At 32.9% G+C, this 26,252-nt stretch overlaps 1 protein-coding gene across 3 annotated transcripts in view; it reads left to right on the forward strand.

Moving 5' to 3' along the window:
- The window catches only part of LOC137933864 (uncharacterized), a 180,229-nt gene that overhangs the window by 141,016 nt on the left and 12,961 nt on the right, over positions 1–26,252 (forward strand). For 2 of the 3 annotated variants that reach the window (XM_068777940.1, XM_068777942.1), the window contains 5 exons: positions 1,448–1,516; positions 2,513–2,590; positions 10,464–10,613; positions 23,294–23,686; positions 23,937–24,458. In XM_068777940.1, the coding sequence (XP_068634041.1) occupies positions 1,448–1,516; positions 2,513–2,590; positions 10,464–10,613; positions 23,294–23,686; positions 23,937–24,458 (1,212 nt within the window). The remainder of the gene's footprint in view (positions 1–1,447; positions 1,517–2,512; positions 2,591–10,463; positions 10,614–23,293; positions 23,687–23,936; positions 24,459–26,252) is intronic. The other variant, XM_068777941.1, reaches the window with a different exon arrangement.

A 26,252-nucleotide genomic window follows, 5' to 3' on the forward strand; every position in this document is an offset into this window, starting at 1 on the left:
GATTTTTTGAGAATAGCCGACCAGAAACTCAACTGTTTTTCTTTTAAATGAATTTTTTTTTCGACTGTACATTGAACATATTGTAACGTAAGTCCAACCGTTCTACTGATATGATTCTACGAACACTAGGTACATGAGTACCTAAAGAGTTCAGTAGAAAACAAGTGTAAATAAATGTGTGTAACTATATACATAAATAGATATATAAAAGAGAAAGTGATCGGTAGTCTACAATATGTTTCCAAACCATCGCATGCTGGCTTGAGAAGTGTGCTAAGCTCGGGTCACGATCAGCCTCCGATGTAAGTGACGGTGGCCCGAGGCGGGTACAATTATCGTAACAACACATGCATTTGAGGATAAAGCCTTTATCGAAAGTGTTTCCATAAGATACGTTTTCTGTGGGATAAGTCTGGCATTGAACGATTTACTCAAAACTGATATGAACTCATTGAAATCTTTTCCATATAAATAATTTTGATTTAGATACAAATGGACTCTAGTAAGTAGATTATCTGTAAACTCTCCTTCTTAACTCACCCTTGAACTACTGTTTTCCTTGATTGAAATAGGAAAAATGAAACCATTTTATTTGATATAAAATCAGACTTTGTCACATAACTATCACTACGCCACGGTAAAATTACTAAGTGTAATAAATACTGTTAGTGCCATCTATTGAAAAAGCGCGAAAACTTACTAATATTTTATTTACACGAATGTCTCAAAACTTTGTATATTAATTATATACACATAAAGCGGGTGATCCAGGATGATTGTATGACGATGTATTGCATATGTCCAGAGACTGCTCACAAATCATTACTTTGAACCCAACATAATTACAGCGGCTACATAACTGACGGCGTTCAAATTTAAATCGGCATTCGAATTTGAATTCAAACGTTCAAGAATAATTTAAAAGAAATATTGTCGCTGTTGTGGCCAGTAATATGGAGCTTTGTTGAACGCTATAGCTATATCTAGAAATTGTAAATATAAGATCAAAAAAAGAAAGTAAATATTTTGAAGATTATTCTTAATTATTATTTTTTAGGCCATTTTATAAAACATAGTCAATGTTCTTTAATATTTTACCCCGCAATTAAAAATACGTGTATTTAAAATTCGAACATTAGGTCCTGTAATGAGTCCCTTTGCTTTTATTTAATTACAAATAAGAAGCAATACAGAACGCGTAATTACGAAGACGTGAGATACGTTTGACGCCTGTCATTATTAACATAGCAATGCTTTCAAAACACTTTGTTTGCAACATCCATTTGATGTATATGTGTGTGTTTGTGTGTATACATACACATATATATATATATATATATATATATATATATATATATATATATATATATATATATATACCTACATACATATATACAATAAATATATATGTAGGAAACTTAGATTAATTTTAGTTTTTTTGTTACAGGTTAAAGAAAAGAGCAATCGAGAAGATCTGAAAACTGACATACAGCATCGAAAAGAAACGTTCTATAGGGTAAGTGGAAAACTTATCACCATCTCCGCGCAAAAAGATGTATTATTTAATTACATTGGGATATGATACATGGCTTATAAGACATCGCACCTTTAAAAGCCCGAAAATATGTTAACTGTAACTGTAACTTATTATATAAACCAAATTCTTTTGTTGATAATTATGAATATTTAATTGAAACAATATGAATTCAATATGGAACCATAGACGGCGTCGATAAAAAAGATATATGGAGGTAAAGTCGTCTATAATTGTTTTAGTGCAGCAAATAATTCCTCGCGTTGTTTTAGCTTCTAGACGCCCATTGCAAGACATAGGACTCCCCCATAGATATCTATGGAGGTATATATCATAATCGATACGCTTGGCAGACGATTTGGCGATCATATTATGGTGTTATAGTACGCATAAGACGCTGCTGCCCATCCCATGGAAACCTGATTATAGACATTGGTAATCCTATATAAATAATGCACAAAGTACGAATCATATAAGACAGTATCCCGGGAATCGAACGCGCAACCTGCGATTGCAAGTCTCAGTTCTCTACCGCTGGGCTATTACTGTTTGGTCAATAGTTTAATAATTATTAGCAATTATTTGTTAGGTAGAATTATATATTTATATATATATATATATATATATATATATATATATATATATATATATATATATATATATATATATATATATATATATATATGGTAATGACATATATGGTACACCTTATCTAAAAATCTACAATTTCAGAAATAATAAATAAAGTAATGATATTATAGTAAGAAAATGCATTCTCAAAATAAAAAAACGGCGCAAAATATTTTAGATTTAATATATAATATAATATATTTTTAGATTAAATTATTTAAGATTATACCGACTGATAGGTGTAAGCTTCAAACCTTTTTGCTGACATATTACTGTTACATTCACCACTTTAAAGATTTTACTTATATAACCAATCACCCTGTATATAAGACATAACGGTTGTTCCAGGAGGCCCCTTCGGACGAGGACTCCGCCGTGTCCTCTGCGCCCGCCTCTCTGTCGCCGCAGCCGCAGACCGATATGTGGGTGCGTATTCACATCCTATGACTTTATTTTTTTTTTCTTTTTCTAATGACGTCACTTAGTTATATCTAATAAAAGTATTTATTTCAATGGTCTAGTAAAATATAAACTATTCTTAGTTATAACGCAGCATACACTGTGCTTTGCAAATCTCTTCTTTGATTTACAATAAATCACTGAAAATCATTGAATACAGACAGTTTTCTACCGCACCTATTGGGAAATTTTACAGCACGTATGTTTACCAAAGGATGTTTAGCAGCTGAAATGATGATGACGATGCCTCGATATTGATAATTGCATTTATATCTTAACTTTAATTAAACAACACACTGTTAGTCATTGATAGAAATTATTCGCCTAATTGCATTTATAGTTTTACCGACTTTGACGTTACTTAGTTCTGATGACCCTCAGACTAAATCTCTTTTAATTAAGTAAGTCAACCCCTTAAGTAGCTACTTCGGTAAGTGTCCGTTTGGACCTCTGACAGGCATGGTGCATTCGAACGTGTGTCACGGGATTCCCACAAAGATTTTTAAAAAACTGTTTGCAAGCGGCCATTCTGGCGACTTGCGAAGACCTTAGCAAAGTCATCTGTCATATGAGAGTAGTCTTGAAATTAAAATATTTAAATAAAATTCATGAAGTCATTCTGCAGCGCAAATGCTTCCATATTGATCCAGAAGATCGTAAAGGAGATACGCTAATTTAGAAGGATATTATTAAACGTATTAAAAAAAAGGTTTTATATATTATCGAAAGCCTCCCGAACTAGCATCGTGTGCGTAAGAGATTGTGTTTTACGTTCTAATTGGATATTACGTAGGACTTCGCTAATTACCAGACGTCGAGTAAGTTTTCGCTTGCTTGTATATATGACCGATATATTTTGATAATTATTAGATAAATATGTCTTTGTCTTTAATGATTTTGTCTGTACGTATAGAATTAAAAGTATAATGAACAAGCTAACATAATTAGTGTTGGTCTACATTTATTTTTTCAGCTTAACGCAGTTCTTCTCTCTCTTACTCCATTTATTTAGTTTGTACTATACGTGGCATTCGTGATAAAATACAATGTCATAACTTATTTGGCTATAGACAAAAGATTGACAGACTCTTCATCAAAGTAAAGACCAAATGAGTAATAGCCATTTTTATGGAAACATAATTTAGAATAGTGTTTCCCAACGTACGGGAGAAATATGATTGTTAAGCGAGCAATTTGAAAGTGGACTTGTCACGAGTTTAATCCTTTCGTTTAAATATAAAAAATATAAATATTTAACTGGGGGCGTAAGATTTTGGAAAGTCTAGGGTGGCATACAATATAAAATATTACGAATTAGACGATAAATCAATCGAATGTCTTTTGGTCAAATGTCATTTCGTTCTTGTGACGTAAGGCTAAATTTCCGACGGACACGTGAAATGATTGTGTATTAAATTGTCTGTTTATAGAAATAAAATTGTAATAATTCATTAACACATAAAGTTAATTTTTATTTATTTTTTAATATATACTCGTTCATCTATCTTATTTTTGGGACAAGGATATATTTTACAATCAAATTTTCATTTGATTTTTTTTTCTCTCATTATAATTTCTATTGTTTCTTTTTTACTGTAGCGGCATTAACGCTTTATCTTTCATCCTTCGTTACACTTTCCTCAATCTAACATTTTACATTAACATTTTTTAATTTTTTTTTCTGTACAATTCAGGCTTATTTACAGTGAAAATCTTTCCTTATTATATTTATCACAGTTCTTTTCGCCTATATTGTGTGTGGGCGTGACCTTTTATTTTTTAAAATTTACGCAACAGTGGAAAGCCGTGTTGTTCAAATCACTGTGCTCTTCTTCTTGTTTTCACCCGATGGACGCTTGCTGCAAGTCACAGGCCTCCCCCCAAACATAGCCCCGAAGACCAGACTTAAGCTGACCGCATCCAGCGACTTCCTGGACCTTAAATATGTCGTGGGACCACCTAGTGAGGAGCGAGCCCACGCCGCGTGTATCGGATCGTGGTTGCCACTTGAGAACCATTGAGAAGAACTGTGCTCTATTAAGGAATCCTAGTCAAACTCTCTTAGAAGGTATCCCCTTTTATCATAATACAAAGCATCTGTTCAAGCTACATAAAAACTAGTTTACTAAAGAAAGTAGCTAGTATCTATCCCAAGGCTTCGGAAGAGGCTCCAGAGTTAAGTCACTGTAATCTTTAGAGGGAAAAAAAATATTGTTAAATAAATCCTTGATAAAATTGATGTACACGAGAAAATAATTAAACCAATTAAAACTGTGATAGAAATAGATAACTGAAGTGTTTGAGGATGTACGAAAGGAATGGAACGATTGAGAAAGGAAGATGGAGAAAGAAATTGTAGAATGATAGAAGGAGGAAAAAAAGATATTGTGTACTATGGAAGACGAGAACGAAAATAAAAACTCTAGTGAAAAAAATATTAAAAAATACAAAACCCTGTTCCCAGTCAAATAGGGGGTGGAAGGAGAGGTCCCCAATAGCGGAGGCCAAAAAAAATAGAGTCTAATCTTTTATTTAGGCTACTCCTACCGCCCTGAGTCTGATAAAACTATAAATATTTTATCTAGGCCTTCACCATAACATATATTCTGATTCAAAGAGCGAACAAGTGAATGAAATTGACTAATAGGACGTAGTTTAAGTTTCAAGGTGACAAATACAGATGGTGCTGTGATCTGTCAAATACTATAGACTCATTGTGATAAATGGCGTATTGTAATTGTGCTATTTTGACAGGTGTTTATCTATTGGCATTCATAGAATCCGTGGGTTTGAATAGGTGAAGTCTAGATGGCGTTTAGCCTTAGCCTGTTTTAGGTAACAAAACTCCAGGGTAGCCTTCGAAGCCTCTGGGCCGCTATATACCTCTTAGATTTTTGAGGCGCATTTGTTGACGCTCCATGGAGTGATATCACCTTGGGTATCCGAGGGTTGACGTTGGCTTCGACTGTCACATTACGTGTTTTGTATTAAGAGTCCTCAAGAAGGTAGAACCTCGGCTTGGTCGTATTGTCTAGCTAACATTAATTTAGAACAGTGTTAGCTTTTTAAAGGAAGTGGCATAAGAAACTACAGCAAAGTTTTTATCTATAACAATAGAAAGTTGTCTTCTCCCATAGTTTAAACCCTTTAAGTTTAAGCCGAGACGAGTGCCGCTTATTCTTGATTAGCTATGATTTTTTTATATGTTGGTCTTATTGTCGTCGCCAGACGAAAACTGGACATTTCATATTAGCCATCTATGGTTACGCATCGGAAGATTGATCAGTTACAAATTTTTTCATAATAAAAATTAACAAGAAAAATGATTTGTTAGTGAATATATGATTTCATCATTTGAAAATTTGTAATAGAAAGGTGATGGAAGGTGATATCAATGTATAGATAATATCATAAATAAATGATTTGTTTTTAAGAGACATGTCATTGGTATTGTCCTTTAGACACTTCTAAGATATTGAAAAGATTTTTCGAATGAATACCAATGATCTTTCCGAATCGAATTTATTTTGTTATAGCTTAAACATCTTTTTGTGTTTAAATAAGCAATTGCATTGTCTTAAGAACTGTTGACACGGATCGCATATAGCTTGTGTCATGTGTAATAATTTTTTATATTGTTTTTCACTTTGTATCATTTATTGAGATCATTTGTGTATGTCATGAGAAGAATGGCAGAGCCCAATTTGATAGAAACTACTAGCTGATCCCGCAAACGTTGTTTTGCAAAAAAAATTAAAGTTTTTAATTAACAAATGTAAGATAAGGGTTGATCGTAGAGGGGTGAAAATTTAGAGGGGTAAAAACCAAAAAAATTGTCTAAAAAATTAAAAATAAAATTTAGGGGAGGACCACCTTTATCACTTAGGGGTATGGAAAATAGATAGTAGCCGATTCTCATACATACTGAATACGCATGTAAAATTTGTTAAAAATCGGTCAAGCCCACGGACCCGAGAATTTTATATATTAGATAATCGAATTGGGTTCTTATATGATATTCTTCTACTTATAATAAAAGAAGGAGGTTCTAAAGACATCATAAATATAGAAGAGCCTGTAGCAAATTAAGTCCGATTTTCAATCACTTTAACAAACTGCCTTAATTCAGTAGTTAATATAATTCGTCCTCAAGTTATCACTTAAGATTTAAAATTTAAAGTTCACCTTTAATTAACTTCATTCAATTAAAGTTCTTTGTGTTACGGTAAGAATTTTTTACTTATAACATTTAAAATTCTTCTAAAGTATTTGATTTTCTTCTAAATTATTTTCACCCCATTCAAAATAATCCCCGTCCGATAAAACGCACTTTTGCTAATACTTTTTCCAGTCTTGAAAACAGTCGTAGCAGTCCGTATAGTTTTTCCGGTATAGTCTTTAAGACCGAGTTTTTTTTTTCAAAAAATTGTGTTATTTTTTCACCAATTAAGAGTTTTAGACTCGAAACTTCCTTCAAAATGATTTGGACTGAGGAAAATAATATTTAAACTTTTGACAAACAAACACTTGGCAAATATTATAGACAGTATAATTCCCGAGAGTTTAAATGACAATTTCGACTTAGTTTTTTTATTATAACAGTATATATATATAGTCACAGTTTTAACATTACCATATATTTCTCGAAGAGAAATGGATATTAAATTTATATATGAACTCCTGTTCACTGTATTTACAGCAATTCATTACTATCTTTTAAGAAGAAATTTACGACATGATAATTTATTTGTTTGTGTCACATACAATATCTTTAAAGGTACTTCAATTTTAATACATTATTGTCGATTTTATCTAAAATAAGTGGTTTAAGATTATATACATACGCACCACTTAATGTCGTAATATTGAAACGTACGTATCAACTTTTTTTTGTATAAATAATATCTCGTTGAACGTTGTCATCATATCATTCATAGGATGTCCAGTTATTAATAGTATCTCTATATTACTTGAAAGCGACATATCTTTAGCGTCTTCCGACGTCCTTGACAACGTCATATGTTGTGAGTTTCGCCTTACTTCTGAAGCTATGTATCCACTTCAGAACCTTCCGGCCTCATTTGCTATCCGTCTGCAGGTATAAAACCTGCGCACTGACATTTAAACTTAATAATCCATGAGGTTAAGTGTGTTTTATTGAAAAAATAAATTATTAAACATATTTTAAGTTGGACTCATTATCTACCATCTAAATTTTCGTGTAATAAATAAATAAATAAACTTTATAATTTTCGCATCAGCTGCAAGATGCAGCGTCTGTTACTGCAAGGGAAGACAACCTTGAGAGTGTTGTGTTCATCATTTTACTGTTAAAATGCCAGACAACATTGCAATACAAACACGTTGTCACCTAGTAAACTATACTATAGCGACGTGGCTTGCGTCACACGTATTGTGTGTACTCCATTGTTATGTAGGGTAACCATATTGCGACACTTCTAAATCCAGACCGCAGATTGACGTGTGAAATTAATTAAACACATACTGGTTCGTGAGTTAGGTATTAACAACTATGCAATGTTTTATGCCATTAATTGTTGCTATATTCATTGTTAAAATTGTTATTCAAAAGCAACTGTATTTGTGTTACTATTGGTTAAAGTTTAACATTAAATAAGTGAAAATTAATTGGTTATTCGGGCTATGAGTAGTCGTTTTAGCCCGTAGACACACTGTAAGGCATATGATAGCTCTTAAGATATCTCCGGGGGTATTATCGTACGCACAATACGCTGCTGCCCATTCTCTTAAAACTTGTTTGTAAACAGTGCAAATTCTATATAATTAATGCACAAAGTACGAATTTATATAAGATTAAATTCCGGGAATTGAACCCGTAACTTACGATCGCATGTCTAAGTCCTCTAGGTAACAACTACTGATTTTCTGTTATCATTAATTAAAGATTTTTTTTAAAAAAAAGATTGTCACTGGCCTGTATCGCGAAATATAATTCTTATTTATTATTCAATTAATTTAATTGGTATGTACTTATAAGAGGTTCTTGGTTCGTTTAAAAGCTTTAAAGGGTTGTTTGCTGTACAAATGTGTGAATTTAGGAATGATAAATGACGTAATGATAGTGTAGTAAAGAAAAGCATTTTTTAAAATTCGAATTACCATATATTAAAATTATTTTTCGTTTATTATCTATCTCTTTAAACTTTGTACCGCCAGTTGTTGCTGGCCTGTCGTATTTGAATTAAAAAAAAGTAATGTAACGTATTTCAGAGTAATCACTTTATGCATAGTGATTGATAATTTAGCTGTACATTTACGCTTTGGAGCCTTTATATTCTATAATCAAAAAACAAATACACACAAATTGTATTTTTGTCACATAAATGCGTCGTATTCAAAGTTACGACTTAGAAATAAATTTTTGCGACGTGATGTTCGTTTAACATTCAAATTAATTATATAGAATAATGACCTAACTAATGCAAAATATATAGACAATACTGTTTTTGCGAAGCAATCTCCCCACCACCTTGTAGTACGTTATCGCGGCGGTTTTAACATTTTAACCGTAGTCGTGTGTTCTACGTATTGGCGAGACGACGGCAGTTTCGTGGGACTGTCAGTGTGGTACGAAACCGTCGCATATTCGCGTCGCAGTGATATATTTTGTTAATCAAAATATTTACTATGTGAATTGACATATATTTTGCAATATTTTATATGACAATATTGTAAGTTATATAGTTGTGTTTGTTTCAAATAATAATTATTTATAATTTAAGAGTGTTTCTTCTTGTGTCACTAATGTAACATTCTAACGTATTTAATCCCGTGCGGTATGTATATATAAAAAAATAGCAAATTTAATTTTTTTACGCTGTTTCATTATAGGAGTCATTGACGTAATAATTTGTAATATAAATGGTGTAAATACTTTTTGTTATACATCATGTTAAAAACTATATACATATATGAAATATGTTTAGAATATGATATGTTTACCTAAATATTACTTATACCTATTTAATGAATTTCGTCCTGATTTCATCCCATATTGTTTAGTATATTACTTTTTAATTTTAGAATATGTTTAGCTAGAGATGACATGAATCTGAGACGTGGTCGTTTACGATGGACCTTTTGAGAAGGCTCGAGGTCAGCTTCGCTCTGATCGAATCAGAAATTAGGAGATAAGAAGAACTGAGGTCACGACGTAGCCTCAAGAACTGCTCGTCTGAAATGGCAGTGGGAGGGGTAGAACTCCCATGCAACCGACGGTCGATAAGCCGGTAGATGAGGCGTGGGTAGGCACAACGCTAGGTGGACCGACTACATAGTCAAGGTCAAGTGGGGATGATGATGATATAATTTAAAAAAATAATCATAAAATCTAATGTATAAAATTTTCGTGTCACGGTGTTCGAACTTGAACTCCTCCGAAACGGCTTGTTCGATTTTTACCAAATTTTACATGCGTATTCAGTATGTCTGAGAATCAGCTACTATCTATTTTCCATACCCCTAAGTGATAAGGGTGGTCCACCCCTAAATTTTATTTTAAATTTTTTAGACAATTTTTTTGGTTTTTATTTTATTATGATACAGCATACAAAAATACATACAAACCTAAATTTTCACCCCTCTACGATCAACCCTTATCTTACATTTGTTAATTAAAAACTTTATTTTTTTTTGCAAAATAACGTTTGCGGGATCAGCTAGTGAATTATAATAATAGACATGGGTAGTTCATGGTAGCAACGGTAGTGGATTCGTATGAGTAAATAGTCGTAGGACGCTCCCCACCTCTGGGTGCGGAGTGTCCGCGAGCGGCGTGGTCACCGTGCAGTGTGTACAGTCGTGCAGCGAGTGCCGGTCGGAGGCGGAGCGCGCGGCGGCGGCGGCGCGCGAGTGCAGCCGGCTGGCGGACGCGCTGCGCGACGCGCGCGACCAGCTCGAGCTCATGGAGTTCCGACTGCTAGAACTGGAGGACGCACACCCGGAGAAGGTACGTACACATTATTATACATTTGGCATAAACACTTTTGAGCGCAATTGTACATTAACATTATTTTCGACTAGTACTCGCATAGGAAGGTGGTACAAAAAATAGTTACTTTTAGATATCTAGTTAAGAGTGTACGAAACCGCTATAACACCGTTATAGACATAATTAAATGTAGCATTACAAGCCAGTAGATAGGGTTTTCCGCGGCACAGCCAAGGTCGCGGAAAGTCGCTGAATGTGACCATCTTTGGTAGAGACCTATGCCTTTCAATGAGCGTCTATCGACTAACATAAGCATGATGACATACCCTGAGCCACATAACGTATGAATTACTAGTAATAATCATTACCATTTAAAACTTTAATTTGTATTTTTTTTCTATTTATTATAGATTGCAAACAAAATATACAATATTATGTTCATGTACAAATCAACTAAAAATACCGGACATATTGCAATACAGGCAACCACATCATACGCTAGGTTAACAAAAAAAAAAAAATCAGATCATATCAGACAATGTACACGGTTAATAACTGAACTATTTATTTTTAAAGACATACTTCAATGCTGACATTTATTTAAAAAAATTCCATTGTCTTTTTCTATAATAACTGTCAAAGTAGCGTTAGTGGAATTTTTGAAAGATATGAAAATAACAGAATTGTACATTTATGGCATCGTCGTCATAACTTTGTGTAGTTTTTTATATATTTAAACAGAAGTTAAATCGCGTTTCGCGTTCTTATGTTCTCGTGTTTTTATATCTAACTAGAAGTTTTCCAAAACTATTAACTGAATACGTAAATATTATTTTGTCGTTTTAGCACTAAGACGTTCGTAGGCTTCCCCCAAAGATATCTATGGGGGTTATAAATATTATAAACGCTTGGCAGATGGTTTGGCGATTCCAGTGTGGTATTATGGTATGGCAGAGAACGCTGCTGCACATCCTCTAGAAATCTGTTTGTGAGCAGGGGCAATCTTATGTAATTAAGGCACAGAGTGTTGATTAAATGATTGTGCATTCCGGGAATCAAACCCACGACACACTTCACCTTTCACCTCTGGTCCATCACTGCTCGAACAATTATTATTTACATTTGATTAAATATATGAAAAGCTTTTACTAGTCGTGGTAACATATTTAACCATTAATACCCTAGAGTTTCAATTTTGATACCAATCTTTTAAACCGAATGTTCAAATTACTATTAGTTTTTTTTAAAGGTTGGCTGTACGTATTTTACTGTTGTATAATATTCTTTCATAAAAATCTATTTTCCCTTCATCTAGACCCTCAAGCAAACACAGTAATATTAAAAAAAAATCATTTTCGTAAATCAGGCTACTAGGGGATTAATTAAATCTAACGTAGCCGGGTCAGTTATTTTTATGTCGCTGATCTCTGTTTAGGTGAAGGCCTCTTGTATCTTCTTCCATAATAGCTTATTCTTACTTAAGACTATTCTTGCCTTACTTTCATGTCATAGCTTCTGTAGTCAGTCCATGTTAAATCCAAAGCCCAGGACAAATCTTTTTGATATGACTTGCATGATAAATGGCGTAGAATTAATAAATAAAAATGTCATTATATTAAATTAATATATTAATAATGCTATGTAATACTGTGATTGAAAAGTAAGGTAAATTTGTTTATATAATGTAAATTCTTTATTTATTCTTCAAATCGATTTCATCCCCGTTTGATAAAACGCATTTTCGCCAACGCTTTTTCCAGTTCTCGTAGCAGTGCGAATAGGCTTTCTGGTATAGCCTTCAAGAACTTCGATTCGGTTTTTATTTCCCCGCATAGGCTTTTTTTATTTGCTGACTAGCTAGAAGTCACACGGAGATATATAAATATAAATCAAGCGAATAAGGTGGTTGTGGAACGATATGAGTCAAGTCTTTGACGCTTTTTCAAAAGTTTAGGCGATTTTAACAACAATCAAGACGACGCGTTTGACAATACAAAGCTATCTTCAAAATTGGTTAAGCTGAACCAAACGATATTCTAACTTTGACAAACAGACGTTTTGCAAGTGTTATAGACAGTCCTATCAAACTGTAAAAATTACCAACCTTCCTAATGCCCGGTAGTTTTAAATGAAAATTTCACCTGACTTTTTTAACATAGTATATAAGATACAACTAAGATATATTGAGATTTAATGTTATCGATATGTTATCCGCAAATAAATTAAAATGTTCATTATGTCTATAGTTTTATGTATTACTTTTTATAAATAAAATAAAACACGGTCTATGATGGATACTTTTGGCCATATACAAATAGGTTCATGTAATTTTCTGTGTGCATAAAGACATTCTTTTCGTTTGTAGTCATCGCGTGTTCGTCGTTCATTGCAACAATGTTTGTTTTTATATTATAAGATAACAACTTCGTCATCAATGCTAATAAGGTCTACATTATACGATGATCTCACGGTATCTTAAGTATTTTAAAACAAAATTCGTTCTCTAGTATCATTTTTTTAATTTATTTTTAGATCACGTTCATTTAGATCATAATTAGTTCATAATTACTTTCTACTGTTGTATACAGGTCTCCATAGATATTTATAACAAAAGTTGAGCTGCCTGCATCTAAGGTCTTCTGTAGATCTCAACAGGGTCGGTTGTTCAATTCGTGGGTAGATACGATGCCTATTTAACCAAATTCGAATGATGAAAGCATTATATTCTCCTTTATTTCGTTTTGATTTAGATTTTTTTTATAAGAGTTTTCGTAAATTTTAGGTAAATGATAGTATAATTCAAACGTTTTATATATGTTTAGATTATATTGCTTCATATATGTAGTATTATACTTGACTCGTATGTTAAATTTAATTTGTATCGAGATTATTGCGAACTTTTGCCGCGAGCTCAAATGACGTCTCAAATGAAGCCTTTTAATCAAGGTGTGTCTAAGTACTAGTTGGTATGCGCTAAACAACCCGCTAACGGATATAAAAGGCGCGCCATATTTGCGTACATATAATATACGCACGGAAATTATTTTAATCTATAATTATCAGCGGTTACTGCCCGCTGTACTATTGGATAATATACCTTTTGACAATGAACTATTTGACAATGTATCTATGTAAAATGTTCCACTCGTGTACCATTTGCAAATATACCATTGAGTTATTTATCACATGAAAATGTATCCCAGAAAAACAAGACTCCACTACATAATATACCATGTGTATGAGTGTAGAATAACGTAACACAGGATAATGTACCACGAGACAACGTTCCACTCGTGTACCATTTGCAAATATGTCATTGATGTATTTATCTCTTAAAAAGGTATCCCAGAAAATCTAGTCTACTTTACATAATCTACCATGTGTATGTGTGTAGAATAACGTACTATAAAATTATATGTCACTGGGACAATGCATATCTGATAATATACCTCCAGAATAATATATCATCAGAGAATGTGCCAACTAATGTATGTACCAAATTGTTCAATGTACAGGCCAATATACGACTAGATAATATGCCATTGAAAAATGTACCGCTGGGCAATGTATCACAGGACAATATGACATAGTATATTATACCTCTAGAGCAATGTTTCCTAACGTGGGGCCCACGTTCCACAGGTGGGCAATTTCATTATTAAGGGGGCAATTCGAAAGTTGACTCGACACTAGTTTAACCCTTTCGTTTTAATATAAAAATGAAGTATGTTACATAGGATGGCGTAAGAATTTTAGAAAGGCTAAGGTACATGGTATATCTAATTATGTACTATATTGTCAAATGTAATTTTAGATTAATGTACCACTGGAAGCTAAACTAATGAAGATTGAACTACTGTTTCAATTAGTTGCAATGTCTAATTTTGATCCGAATGTAATTCTGTTACATATTTTTATGAAATAAGGATAAAAATAATGTATTTTTGACTTAATATAAACGATCCTGTATTAGTAAAAACTTTTACTATTCGTAAAGAAGTTATCGATCTACCAATAAAGTCTGTGACCAGGTGTTGTTTTGGTACATTCCACAAACACAACCTTAGCGTGGATCTATATCAGCCGTTAGATGCCTACTGCAAGACAGGCCTGTCCAAAACACTACCACGACGATCGGTCTCACGTTACCTGCATCCAGAGACATGCAGCGACCCTTATCTATCATTGGTCCACCTGGTGGAAGCACCACCTTTCATTGTGTTTTATGGGGGAGGCCTATACCTTGCAGTGAACGTATATCAGCTGTTATGATTATGAAAGTATAGTGTCTACTTTCATAAAGCTTCAAAGGGTTGAATGTATAGCTCACTTACCTCAACTATGTCATCAGTTCTTCTAATGAGAAGCCAACCCACTCACAAGGTGGATAGTACATATATAATTTTGTATAATTTTTGTTATAAAACAATTTAGAATTTACAGATTAAAGTATCACAATCTTAATGTCATACTATACTATCTCTTGATTTTACCGTTGAGCACTTTATCAAGAATCTCGTTCGTAAATTCTTTCCATCGTACCTCTCGCTCGCACACTGCAAGTACACGTTCAATTGTATGCAGTAGCCCAGTAATCTAACGATAAAGCCATGCTAATAACAAGTTACATTATGATATAAAACACACGTAATGTTTCACGCTGGTATGAGCTTAGTTTACATATTTCTTAGCCTTCTAGTGTTCTCAAGGTAACATGTGCCTTCTCTTAGAGAGGTACGCGTCGACTCAATGGATTTCACATATCTTTTTGTCGAAGATATTGTCTGTTTTTCATCCGTATAATCATTTACTCTCAGCCTATGGCTTAATAAAAATCGTACACGACTAAATAATACGTCAAAAATTTTTGTTTGAAAATTTCATATCAAAGAGAAAATATTTAAATGTGTTCTTACGGTACCATCATATGGAGCAAAAACTTATATTACCACCAGAAGTCATTAATAAAGTAAGGGTTGCTTAAAGGACTATACAGAGGAAGTTGGAGGATGTCATTCTAAGGGATCGAAAGACAAATAGCGTATAAATCCGAGCAGTCAATATGGACGATACAGTGGAAAGACTTAAATTATAATTAGCTGCCTACATTGCCAAATAAGATGACCGTGGAACTTGAAAAGACTATGGGGTGGTTACAAGTGAGATAAAAGAGATGATAGTGAACAATTAGACCTTCACTGTTCAAGATTGAGAAAATAGATCAGGAATGAACTAAAGCCTGCACTAAATTTATAGTCGAGAAAGACTGAAAAAGAAGGAACATAAAGTCCGTGATGTTGTCTGCTCATTGCCATTTCAACTCGCCAATACGCTGAGCTACGTCTATGAATCCGCACATTCCAAATTTGATTTCGTAGATTAATATAATATTTATTCTATAATAATCCGCGTCTTTGTTAGAAAATAACTTAGCTTTAGAATATTCTAGCTATAATAAAGCAAAGGCATTTTGAATTATTTATATCTAAAACACAAGAATCGTTGCATATATTGAATCTCATAAATCATACTCAAAGGTAAACGCATGTTATTTGTTTCAATGAATAGGATTAAAGTCTACTTTCTAAGGCCTTTACACGTCATCGGATAGACATAGTGCTTATGAAATGACCCTTGGCATTGATCTGCGACTGGATCAGCTCGGAGCGCCGCTGCCTTAATACAATTAGTACTGGTCTGACCCAGTTTGCGTCGCAGCGAGTCGAGCTCGAACACGCCAACCTACGGAACGATAAATCTGTAACAATTACTTATTTTGTAGGCTTGCATTATTTTGTGTACAATTAATTAGTTATATATGTTAATTGGTTATAGATAAGCATTAATGGAATGAATGTATAGCTCGTAGAGAGTCATTTAAAGGCTGTCAGTTAATAGTACATCTTATAATCAATAATTTCAGAACTGATAAACTGTAAAAAAAAGCGTTTTATAAAATTCGAATGTCCCTGCAGATTTTGCAGAAATTGTTTGCATTCCAATAGAAGAATGGATTAATGTTAAATATTTCATATACAACTTTATATAGAGTGATTAGGTTTTTTTGGCTGAAAAATGATCTATTTATTCACCACTTTGAAATTTAGGTAGAGACTATACTTCCTTCATCATCATTTTATTCAGCCGATATACGTTCACTCCAAGGCATAGGCCGACTGGTAGAGCTCCTACTAGATGGACCGACGACATAGACAAAAGGTCACGTCGCTAGATGCGGTTATCGTGGCAGTCTTTGGAGATGGCATATTGCCTTGCAGTGGGCGTCTATTGACTTAAAAGAAGTGAAGAAGAAGAAGAAGTATGTAATTTTCGTTAATATAATAAAGTATATAAATATTATTTATACGTTGAAAAAATAGATAGGCTAAGAAATATTTTTTTCCTTGGTTATTTCATATATAGTCATAGACATCAATCTCTCGGAGAATAGAGTTCTTGATTGAAAGCTCTGTATCTGTCAATATTTATTAATGAAATAAATTCATAAATTCACTATCGGAAAAGAGATCTGTGGAGTAATTTCATTACTTGAAATTAAATATAATTCTTAAAATCATGAGATTTAAAACAATAATATCAATTTTCATTACAAATCCATTTAATTTATCTCAGTATTAGCAGCGGAAATTCTTTTAACTGCTGTAATTAAAGTAATTATTTCAGAAATAAAACTCTATTTTTAAAAGTATATACATTTAAAAGTATACTTACTTATAACTACATTTTTCCTTGCAAAATTATGACTTTAACCTTAACATATATTTTGTAGCAATTGAATATTTGTTAACGCAAAAAAAGGTTTGTTTTTATTTGTACGTTTCAATATTGTATGATATAATATTCAAAGATGTTTAACAAAAATTATATCTCATATCTTTATACAAAAATACAAAAAAAAATATTACGAGGAATGTATGTTTGTGACAGCGCACGATAGCTTTGGATATTTCAACATTGGATTCAATTGTGTCTAAATAAATGAACTGACAAATTCAATTTTTGTATAACCAAAAAACTGTCAAGAATTGCCTTAATGTTTTTAGCCAAGTTTTTTAAATTCAAAATCTCGTGTAAAACTGTTTCTGCCTCTACTGTACTCTAGTTTTGAGACTAAGATGGTGCTACTAATTTGTTACGCTACTGTTTAGATACAATTTTTTACCCCAGATGCACCGTGTGCATGTTATATTCCACGCACTCATTCGATTTTTAGTAGAAAAAAAAATTCGCATCTAGCTGTTACGACACACTGTTGTGCGAGAAATTTATTCTATAGATATATTATAAAGATTTAAAACCAATATAAAAAATATATTATTCAAAAAAGTATATGATTCTATCCAAGATACTGATGTAACTGAATGGAATTATATGTTGGGCATGCTCACTCAGAAAGCTAATTATTGTCAAGGACTCTATAAAAAACTATATTTGTATTACTGATGAGTTTCTAGCCTGCTTTTGGCAGACCTGCCTTCCGAGGAGGTGGTAGTTCTTGAAGGGCGAACGGTGCCGACATTTTGTGTTAATTGATGATTCAAAAGTGCTCCTTCTAACAGTCTATTCGAATAAGTAATATTTTAATTTTGTATTTGATTGTAGTGCGACGGAATAATTCTTTTTAGATCAAATGAATTAATGTAGCGTATTTTACAGTAAACACTTATATTTTGTGATATATATAAATAAATTAATTTTGTAACTTATATAATATAATATAATATAATATAATATAATATAATATAATATAATATAATATAATATAATATAATATAATATAATATAATCCTTTATTCAGAAAAAGTTCATCCCCTTCCATTCCATCCTGTTTTGTGCCCGTTTGTACCATAAACTTCCTGCTGTCATTTTTATTTCGTCATAATTTTGTAATTTATGACACTGACCAATTCAGCAGTTAAACTTTAATTTGCTATGCGTAAATTGTCAAACGCGCTAAGTTCAGACAGAACTGTCAAACGCGCGAAGTTCAAATCGAACTATCAAATGCTGTTTCAATAATCATTATACATTTTGATATTTCTCAAGTATCATTGTAATTTTCTTAATTATTTTCTTTGAGAACCTTCTAGAATATATTAGGGAACTTTTAAAAATAGATGAATGTTTTTATAAAACGATAACCAAGGGAAACCGATATCATTTATATATTTATAGATATAGGCCGATTACTTCAGGGCTTTATTTTTCTCGGATTATAATCATCGGTGAAATATTATTTAATTCACACTACATTGCGTCTGTTGAGATTCATTGTTGAAATTTTGTGTTCAGAGTCAAAGTAAAAGTAGATATACTACATGGGATTATTACAATCATCTATAATAAAATGTAGTTTACGTTAGTTTGTAACGCACAACCTTCTGAGAAGAACTAACGAGAAATTCTGCTGTATTTGCAAACATTATAATGATTGTTTTAACAATAGTTTCGCTTTAAAATTAGAATAATTTATTTCCTAACATCTTTACCGTGAACTAATATTTGAATGTAGTCACAGTTGTCGTAATTTTCCTGCAAAGGAACATTGTTTTTAAATGACATCATATAAAGATTTCATACCCAAATCGCGATATATGGCTAGATAGCGTGAGTATAGTGGGTAGATTTAGAAACCGTGCCCATAACAAACAACTCACGTTGCGTTTGTTTGGCGTTTGTCGCGGAGTGACGTTTCCTCATTAGGAGATCGGCTTGTCTTTATCATCGAGATGCGGGCTTCGCGAACCGCGTGGGAGCGAGATCTACTCTTGTGAACGCGTGCCTTGCGTTTGATGCGAAGGTCGACCCCACTTGCGTTCTAAGGAAAGGAAAATATGCAAGGTTACGAAACAACGCTTTTGTTGATTTTTCACTCCGGCATTACTGTATTATACTTTCTCAAAACGACTAGCTTTCATGAGAATAATGTTTTATAACATTTACACTGCTTTACATAATTGACTATTGATCCTAAAAAACATTTTAATGCTAAAAATAGCAGTATAATATACTTCGCAGTGATAGCGTATTATTTATTGATTTAATGTGAAATTTTAAACCGGTGCAGATCGAGAAACACAAGATATGATCACTTCATGATTGACGTCACGACTTGTATAGTAATATCATAGAGATATCGACACGCATAGAGAAAATAACAGACGGATGAGGAGAAAATGTGAAATAAAAATTATCATTTTGTCATCAATAAATACTGATACAGATATAGTTGTTGAATGACAATATTCATTTGCAGCCCTTGAACTTTCAAAATCACAATGTTCAAAGTGAACTGTCAAACACGCGTAGTTCATATCAAACTGTCAAATACGAGAAGTTCAGAGTGAATATGTGAGAAGAGAAGAGTGAATATGAATAGTCCAAAACGAACTGTTACACGCGCAAAGTTTCAATGGTACGCGTAAAATGTATTAAAAATCTTAAACATGATTATGATCTAGGACCAAATACTATATATAATAAATAGAAATCATTTGATTACTTCATCTAAACTGTCATCATTTCGAGATATTCAGGTTATGTAAACCGTTAGAGAAACCACATATTTCATATAAATTTATTTATTTAGTATTGCGCGGCGTATTGGCCGGCGAAAGGTGACCTACTTTAGTTTTATGACATTAAATTAAAAAAAATATTTAATTTAATGTCAAAAAAATGATTAAGTAGGTAGAATTATTTTATGTATTTATTTATTGACTTTATTCTCTATTTAAATCAATTTATTTTTAAAACTTAGGTGCGTTAAGTTCTATCTGATACAAATTGTAACCAATCAAAGGGAGCTTGCACTTATGATGACATACCTCAAGTAAAAATATGTTTATGATACGATTTTTTAACGGCCAAATTGAAGTCTTGCCTTCGTAATGATTTTTAAATGTTGTTAAGTCAAACATTTATGATGGTCACAGTTGGATTCACATGTCCAAAGATGTATAAAACCACCATCAATAATTAAAGATTAAACAAAAATTAAAATCAACCTACACGGGTTCCAAACGCTTTCAGGTCCAAAAAAAGTCTACAAGAAACTTATTATATTATTTCATAATTACTTTCAAGTATGTACTTTATACAGAAAATAGAGCAATTGATTCACAAGCTAAATTATTGCTTTACATACAGTTTTAGATTTTTAAAGTTTTTTTTTATGGCCTTCTCCAAAGATCGTCACGAATACCGATCTGACGCAGCCTTGACTATCTTTTTGGTATACCTAGTTTGGGAACTACCCACGCTCGTGGTCACCATTCGAGAGCATCTCGACCCCAACGGCTGTAGGCTGCACAATATATGTGCCCCACCTACTGCCACTTCGTATGATCAATTCTTCGAGTCACACTTTGACTCTAGTTTGTCTGCGGATGGTTGATGCAATTTTACATACCCTAGTTAATATTAAAATATCAAATAATTTTAACTTTGTTGTTTACTTCGAATAATCCTGTTATTTGAAATATAAAATCTTACATCTATTACAGAATTAATTTGAACTATATTTCATTGCATTAATAATAAATATAATACAATATTTTATCTACAGCAATATTTTATATAGCTCATTACTTGAACTAGAACACAGCTATCAAGTGTGTTTTGTGAATGATTCTTAACACACACTATTCCACCGCCGAATAGGCCTTTTCTAAGTCTTTTCTCTTTTTTTAATTGTAAAAAAGGCGCAATAATTCAAGATCATTAGATGTCGAATTCGACAAAAAGTTAAAATCCGTGACGAGATTACTCGGGTTCCATTTAACTAGTTTCACGTTTTTATAATCAACGTAAAGCCACCTGTTTATCACAACTAAATAATTTCTCAGCGCAACAGTTCGTAGATTCAGTGAGGTGTAGACAGAACCCATCCTTGCATCTCGGTTTCGGTCCGACGCATTGCGGTTTTCCGCCTACCCCGCTGGCCAATTGATTCCTGGTTACTCAAGCTAGTTAGTTTCACATGCACTAACTCCTATCCGCGATTAAGTAAGAATTACGAGAACGTATACCTCCTTATTAGTAAGTAAGGCGTTGAGACGAGTTACATATATTAAAATATGCATATTAATTAAGCATAACATTTTAAAAAGGCATATGAAATAGCTAAATGTTTCTAGAGTGTGGGTTCATTTAAAGATGTTAATATATTTTGATCGATTGTTTCATAGGACTTTAGTGCTGATATCGCGGGTTCGATTCCTAACGAGTTTGCAAACAGCAAAAAAAAAATTGTATATCCTTGGTGCAGGCCTACGACGACAAATCTTTTCCGAACACGAGACATTAGACGTGTATCGCCTGCGTCCGCCCTCAAATAGCATACCTATATGTCATTAAAGAAATAAAATATATGCTGCTATTGAAAATACGAAAGTTAACTGCTTTTGTTTCAAGTAAAAACACTCGCAATGTTCTGACAGTAATCGTGATGTTAAAACGCAACCGTAAAGTAGTTTTTGCAATTCGCACCAAACTGTGCTAATTAAAGAACGCTCTCTTGTGTACAACGAATTGCATCGCTCGCGGCTAGAGGATCGTGGTTTAATTTTAGTTTATAGATTTAAAGTTATATATATATAGAAAAATTGCTAACCAAATATCTAAATGAAAATATTCATTTGTACCAGCTGCTATATATTATGGTTAGTCAAAAAGTATAGGCTGTTAATGGTCTGAAAAAATAAAAAAATCCATTTCAGAATTACATTCACAATAAAATATAAATCAATGTCATATCAGCTTAATATTGTATTTTTGAGCAGAGACAAGCAAGTGTCATTCCTAAAAGCTATTTCGGTGCTAAAGACTGGGTAAGTTACGAAACGCCTTGACGAAATCTAACCATGATGCTGCTACCTTCTACTTACCTATTGAATTGATTTGACCAGATCAGTGGTGGATAAGGTGATCGTCCACGTGGTCTTTGAACCGTCTATTTATCAACCAGTAGCTTCTCAAAATCCTCTGGTTTTCTCTACGAGATGTACCCAATATCTTTGGTAACAAATTGTGAATAGCGTTTTCTTGATCTTGTGTTGGTCCAGAATGGTAAGCGCAAGAGAGAGAGAGAGAGATAAAATGTAACTGACGTCAACAATCGTAATCTAGGGATGCGTTTACACATGACATAATTTTATTCACTTGCATGAAATATAGCTGCATATATAATATATAAACACACGTAAATTATTTATGTTTCTAAAGATATAAAGTCACCAATCGCAGTATAAATGCATTTATAATGTACAAGAGACTACATCATTTGACCACTATAGCAATTGAAAATATATGTTTTCTTTATGTTTAAAATTCTATCCCATATATTAATTAATAAATAAGTAAACTGGTTGACAGGAAAAAATCATCTTTTAGAAAAGATCACCGTTTGTACTTCTACTTATGGTATTTCATTTGATTTATTGCTGTGTTAAAAAATATAGGTTCTTAAAGAATAAAATAAAGGTTATTATTATGATATATTTATGATATTATCCATTAATAATAATTCATTAAAGTGTATGCATATATGAGTTACATTAATATTTATTATAACATTTAATGTATTCAATGAAAAAAATCTGTGCGTAAATAATGTCTATTATGCTGATAAATATACGTATGTGTAAAACGATTTAATATATAAAATATCCTCACAGGGTGCTAGGGACAACCTAACCGACTCGGATTCGGGCTGCGTGTCCCCCGGTTCCCGGATAAAGGACTCCGCGTCGCCCGAGCTCAAACGAATGGATTCCGGATACAAGTCACCGCAGATACCGAGCAGTCCCTGCAACCCCCGGCGGCACCTCACCACCCCGCACGATGAATTCAAAGAGGATTTCGCTAAAGCGCAAGTTTTGGCTGAAATTCTCGATAGGAATTCCGAAACCAGTGATTCGTTGCGGAGTAACCCCGTGAAAGATCATCTGGAGCAGATGATACTGAACGCGGCGTCGGCTGAGGATAGGAGCTGCTTGGAACAGGTTTTGATGCTGTTGTACAACTACCAAGCCCTCAGCAGTTCCGTCAGTGAAGACGAATGTTATCAGGTTAGTTGCTTCAAAATATATTTCTACACTTCCTATCTAATATAGTAACAAAGGAAATTAATTAATTCAGTTGTTAAAAATTTGTAATAAGATTTCAATCTAAAACTTCTTTTTAAACCATTTATAGTGTATAAACCTTCATGATTACTAACCTTCTTTTTACGTGTAATGTCATTAACCATGTCACGGAAGTGACATTACAGATCCAAAACATTTAGATGTAACTCCAATATAAATTATCCGTTTACAGACAAAACCAAAAAGAATATGCGATCTGAAATCAAAAACTGAAACCGACATCCCATCGCACAAAACTCATAAGGCGATAGCAACAGTTACACCTTACCAACAGAAAGGCTACAAGAGCGACTCACTCGAGAGCCTTTGCATCGAAGAAAGGAAACCGATTAATTTATTGCAGGAGAGTGGAATATTCGAAGGAGTTGAAACCGAGTGCAAGAGCACTCAAACAGAAGTAAACGACAGTTTCGAATGCACCGGCGAATTAAACACTGAAATACAACGACTGAATAGTATAAGAGAGAAGTTAGAGAGGCAAGGAGTTAGGAATAGGACGCTAAGCGCGAAAGACGACGGCGAGGGACTAGAGTGTAGGTGTGTGAAGTTGGGAAAGAAACACAAGCAGTATTATGAGAGGCGATTGAAGTTTCTAGAAGGAAAGATATCTATTTACGAGGCGGCGCAGGACGTTAAAGAGGCTAAACTAGCGCAGAGGCTCCAGAAAGAGTTTCTTCTTGAGAACAGAATACAGGTACGTAAACAAAGATATAAACTTTAACCTAATAACTATATAAAGCAGGGTTGACCAACCTCCTAGATATTTCGTGTCGCATTTTGATATATCTTTTAATAACGTATTCAAAATTGAAAAGTATGCGTAAAGTTTTTATATTAATTATATTTATTGTTGACATAAATAAAAGTATAAAAAATTTATATTGAATTTCTTTATTTTACTTCTCTTGAAAGTTGAATACAATTGTTGAATATTTTTTAACAGCAATTCTCAGTGAATTTTCTCAGATGTTGGTCTGTTAACATTGATTTTGGTAAAGATTTCTCGAATTAAGTAAAGTTAAACAAAATAATCGAAGCAATAAATAATCTTTCAAGAAGTGTGAGCCGCATGTTGATCCCTCTGTTACGAAGGATACATAAATACAAATAGAAAATTAGCTATATTACCTTTTCAAAGGATAGATTTAAGTCCTTCTTTCGTTCTTTGACAAATATATTTATAATTACAGTATACTTTTTCTGAAAACCGTACATTGTTGCAATACCACTTGTTAATGATATTAACCTCTTGTTAATATATCCTATTAGCTTAACTTATAAAACTTATCTCGTTAATTTTAATGTAATATGTGAGTAAGTGATTTTTCTTGGAAGTTACCAGTTTATTTTAGTGATAGAGTTATTTTTATATTTTGTTTTAAAATCTACCGTACTGAAAGTTTGTATCAAGTGTCCCAATAAAATACGCCATTGTCCGCACGCTTACGAACCATTAAATTATTTAGGATGTCCTTACATATTGATACAGAAACTATAGGTTCATCGCACTTCCGCTGTTTGCATGACGTTATTGCCAGTTGCCATATTTACCGTTACGTTAATGTGTTGCCAATAACCAGATAGTCAAATGCGCGAATTTATTTTAAAACATACGTAGTTTTTTTTTGGCGACTGATGGCGGATGATGAGGTAACTCCTGCTGAGTAGCGCCTAAAAATAAAGGATCAAATTTGCTTATTGTCTCAGACTGACTGAAAGACTAAAGAAAAAAATTATATGTTACATGTTTTTATGTCACGGAATTTTATTTCTCATATTTTCCAATTTGGATTGTGTTAATGTGATCAATTATGTACGTTAAGAGAAGAATGTCAAAAGAACCCAATTTAAGTTCCCTCATAATTGACATTCTTTAACATAAAACAAAAGCTACCCGGGACATGTGGTCCCGATTTGAGAAGAACCCAGAACAAACCCTGGTTTATTTTATGATTACTTCCACATACAATTTAATACCACTATAAGGCTTTTTTTTTTTTTATGACCCCCGCTATTGGGGGCCTCTCGTACCCCTATCTGATTTTTGGGACAGGGACCTTTTCAGCAATATTTTTCACATACGTTTTTATTTTCTTACTCGACTTTCTTTCTTTACATTATCATTTCTTTCAGTCTGTTTTCTATCTTTCATTCAACAATTCATCTTTCTTTCTCATTCGCTCTATTCAACTTTCATTCTTTCCTCTTTTCTTATTACTAATTCCATTTTGTGTTTTTATGTTACCTTTTTTATTTTACAATAATAACAATTTATTAATATTTTACAATAAGTTTCTTACTCTATAATTATTTTTCATTTATCACAGATTTATGTTTCATTTTGTCACTTTATTTTCTATTTTCTATTTGTTTATTATGTTTGCGTTTTGTTTATGCTTGTGGCTTTTTTGACTATTTTTTTACAGAGGGTTAAGAATGAATTTTTGAATTCCCCGCCTATCAGGGAGGCAATCGAGTCCTCCCTGAT

This window comes from Battus philenor, unplaced genomic scaffold (assembly GCF_028537555.1).
Source record: "Battus philenor isolate CCGP_79_NKW_IND1 unplaced genomic scaffold, ilBatPhil1.0.hap1 SCAF_14, whole genome shotgun sequence".
Classification (NCBI taxonomy): domain Eukaryota; kingdom Metazoa; phylum Arthropoda; class Insecta; order Lepidoptera; family Papilionidae; genus Battus; species Battus philenor.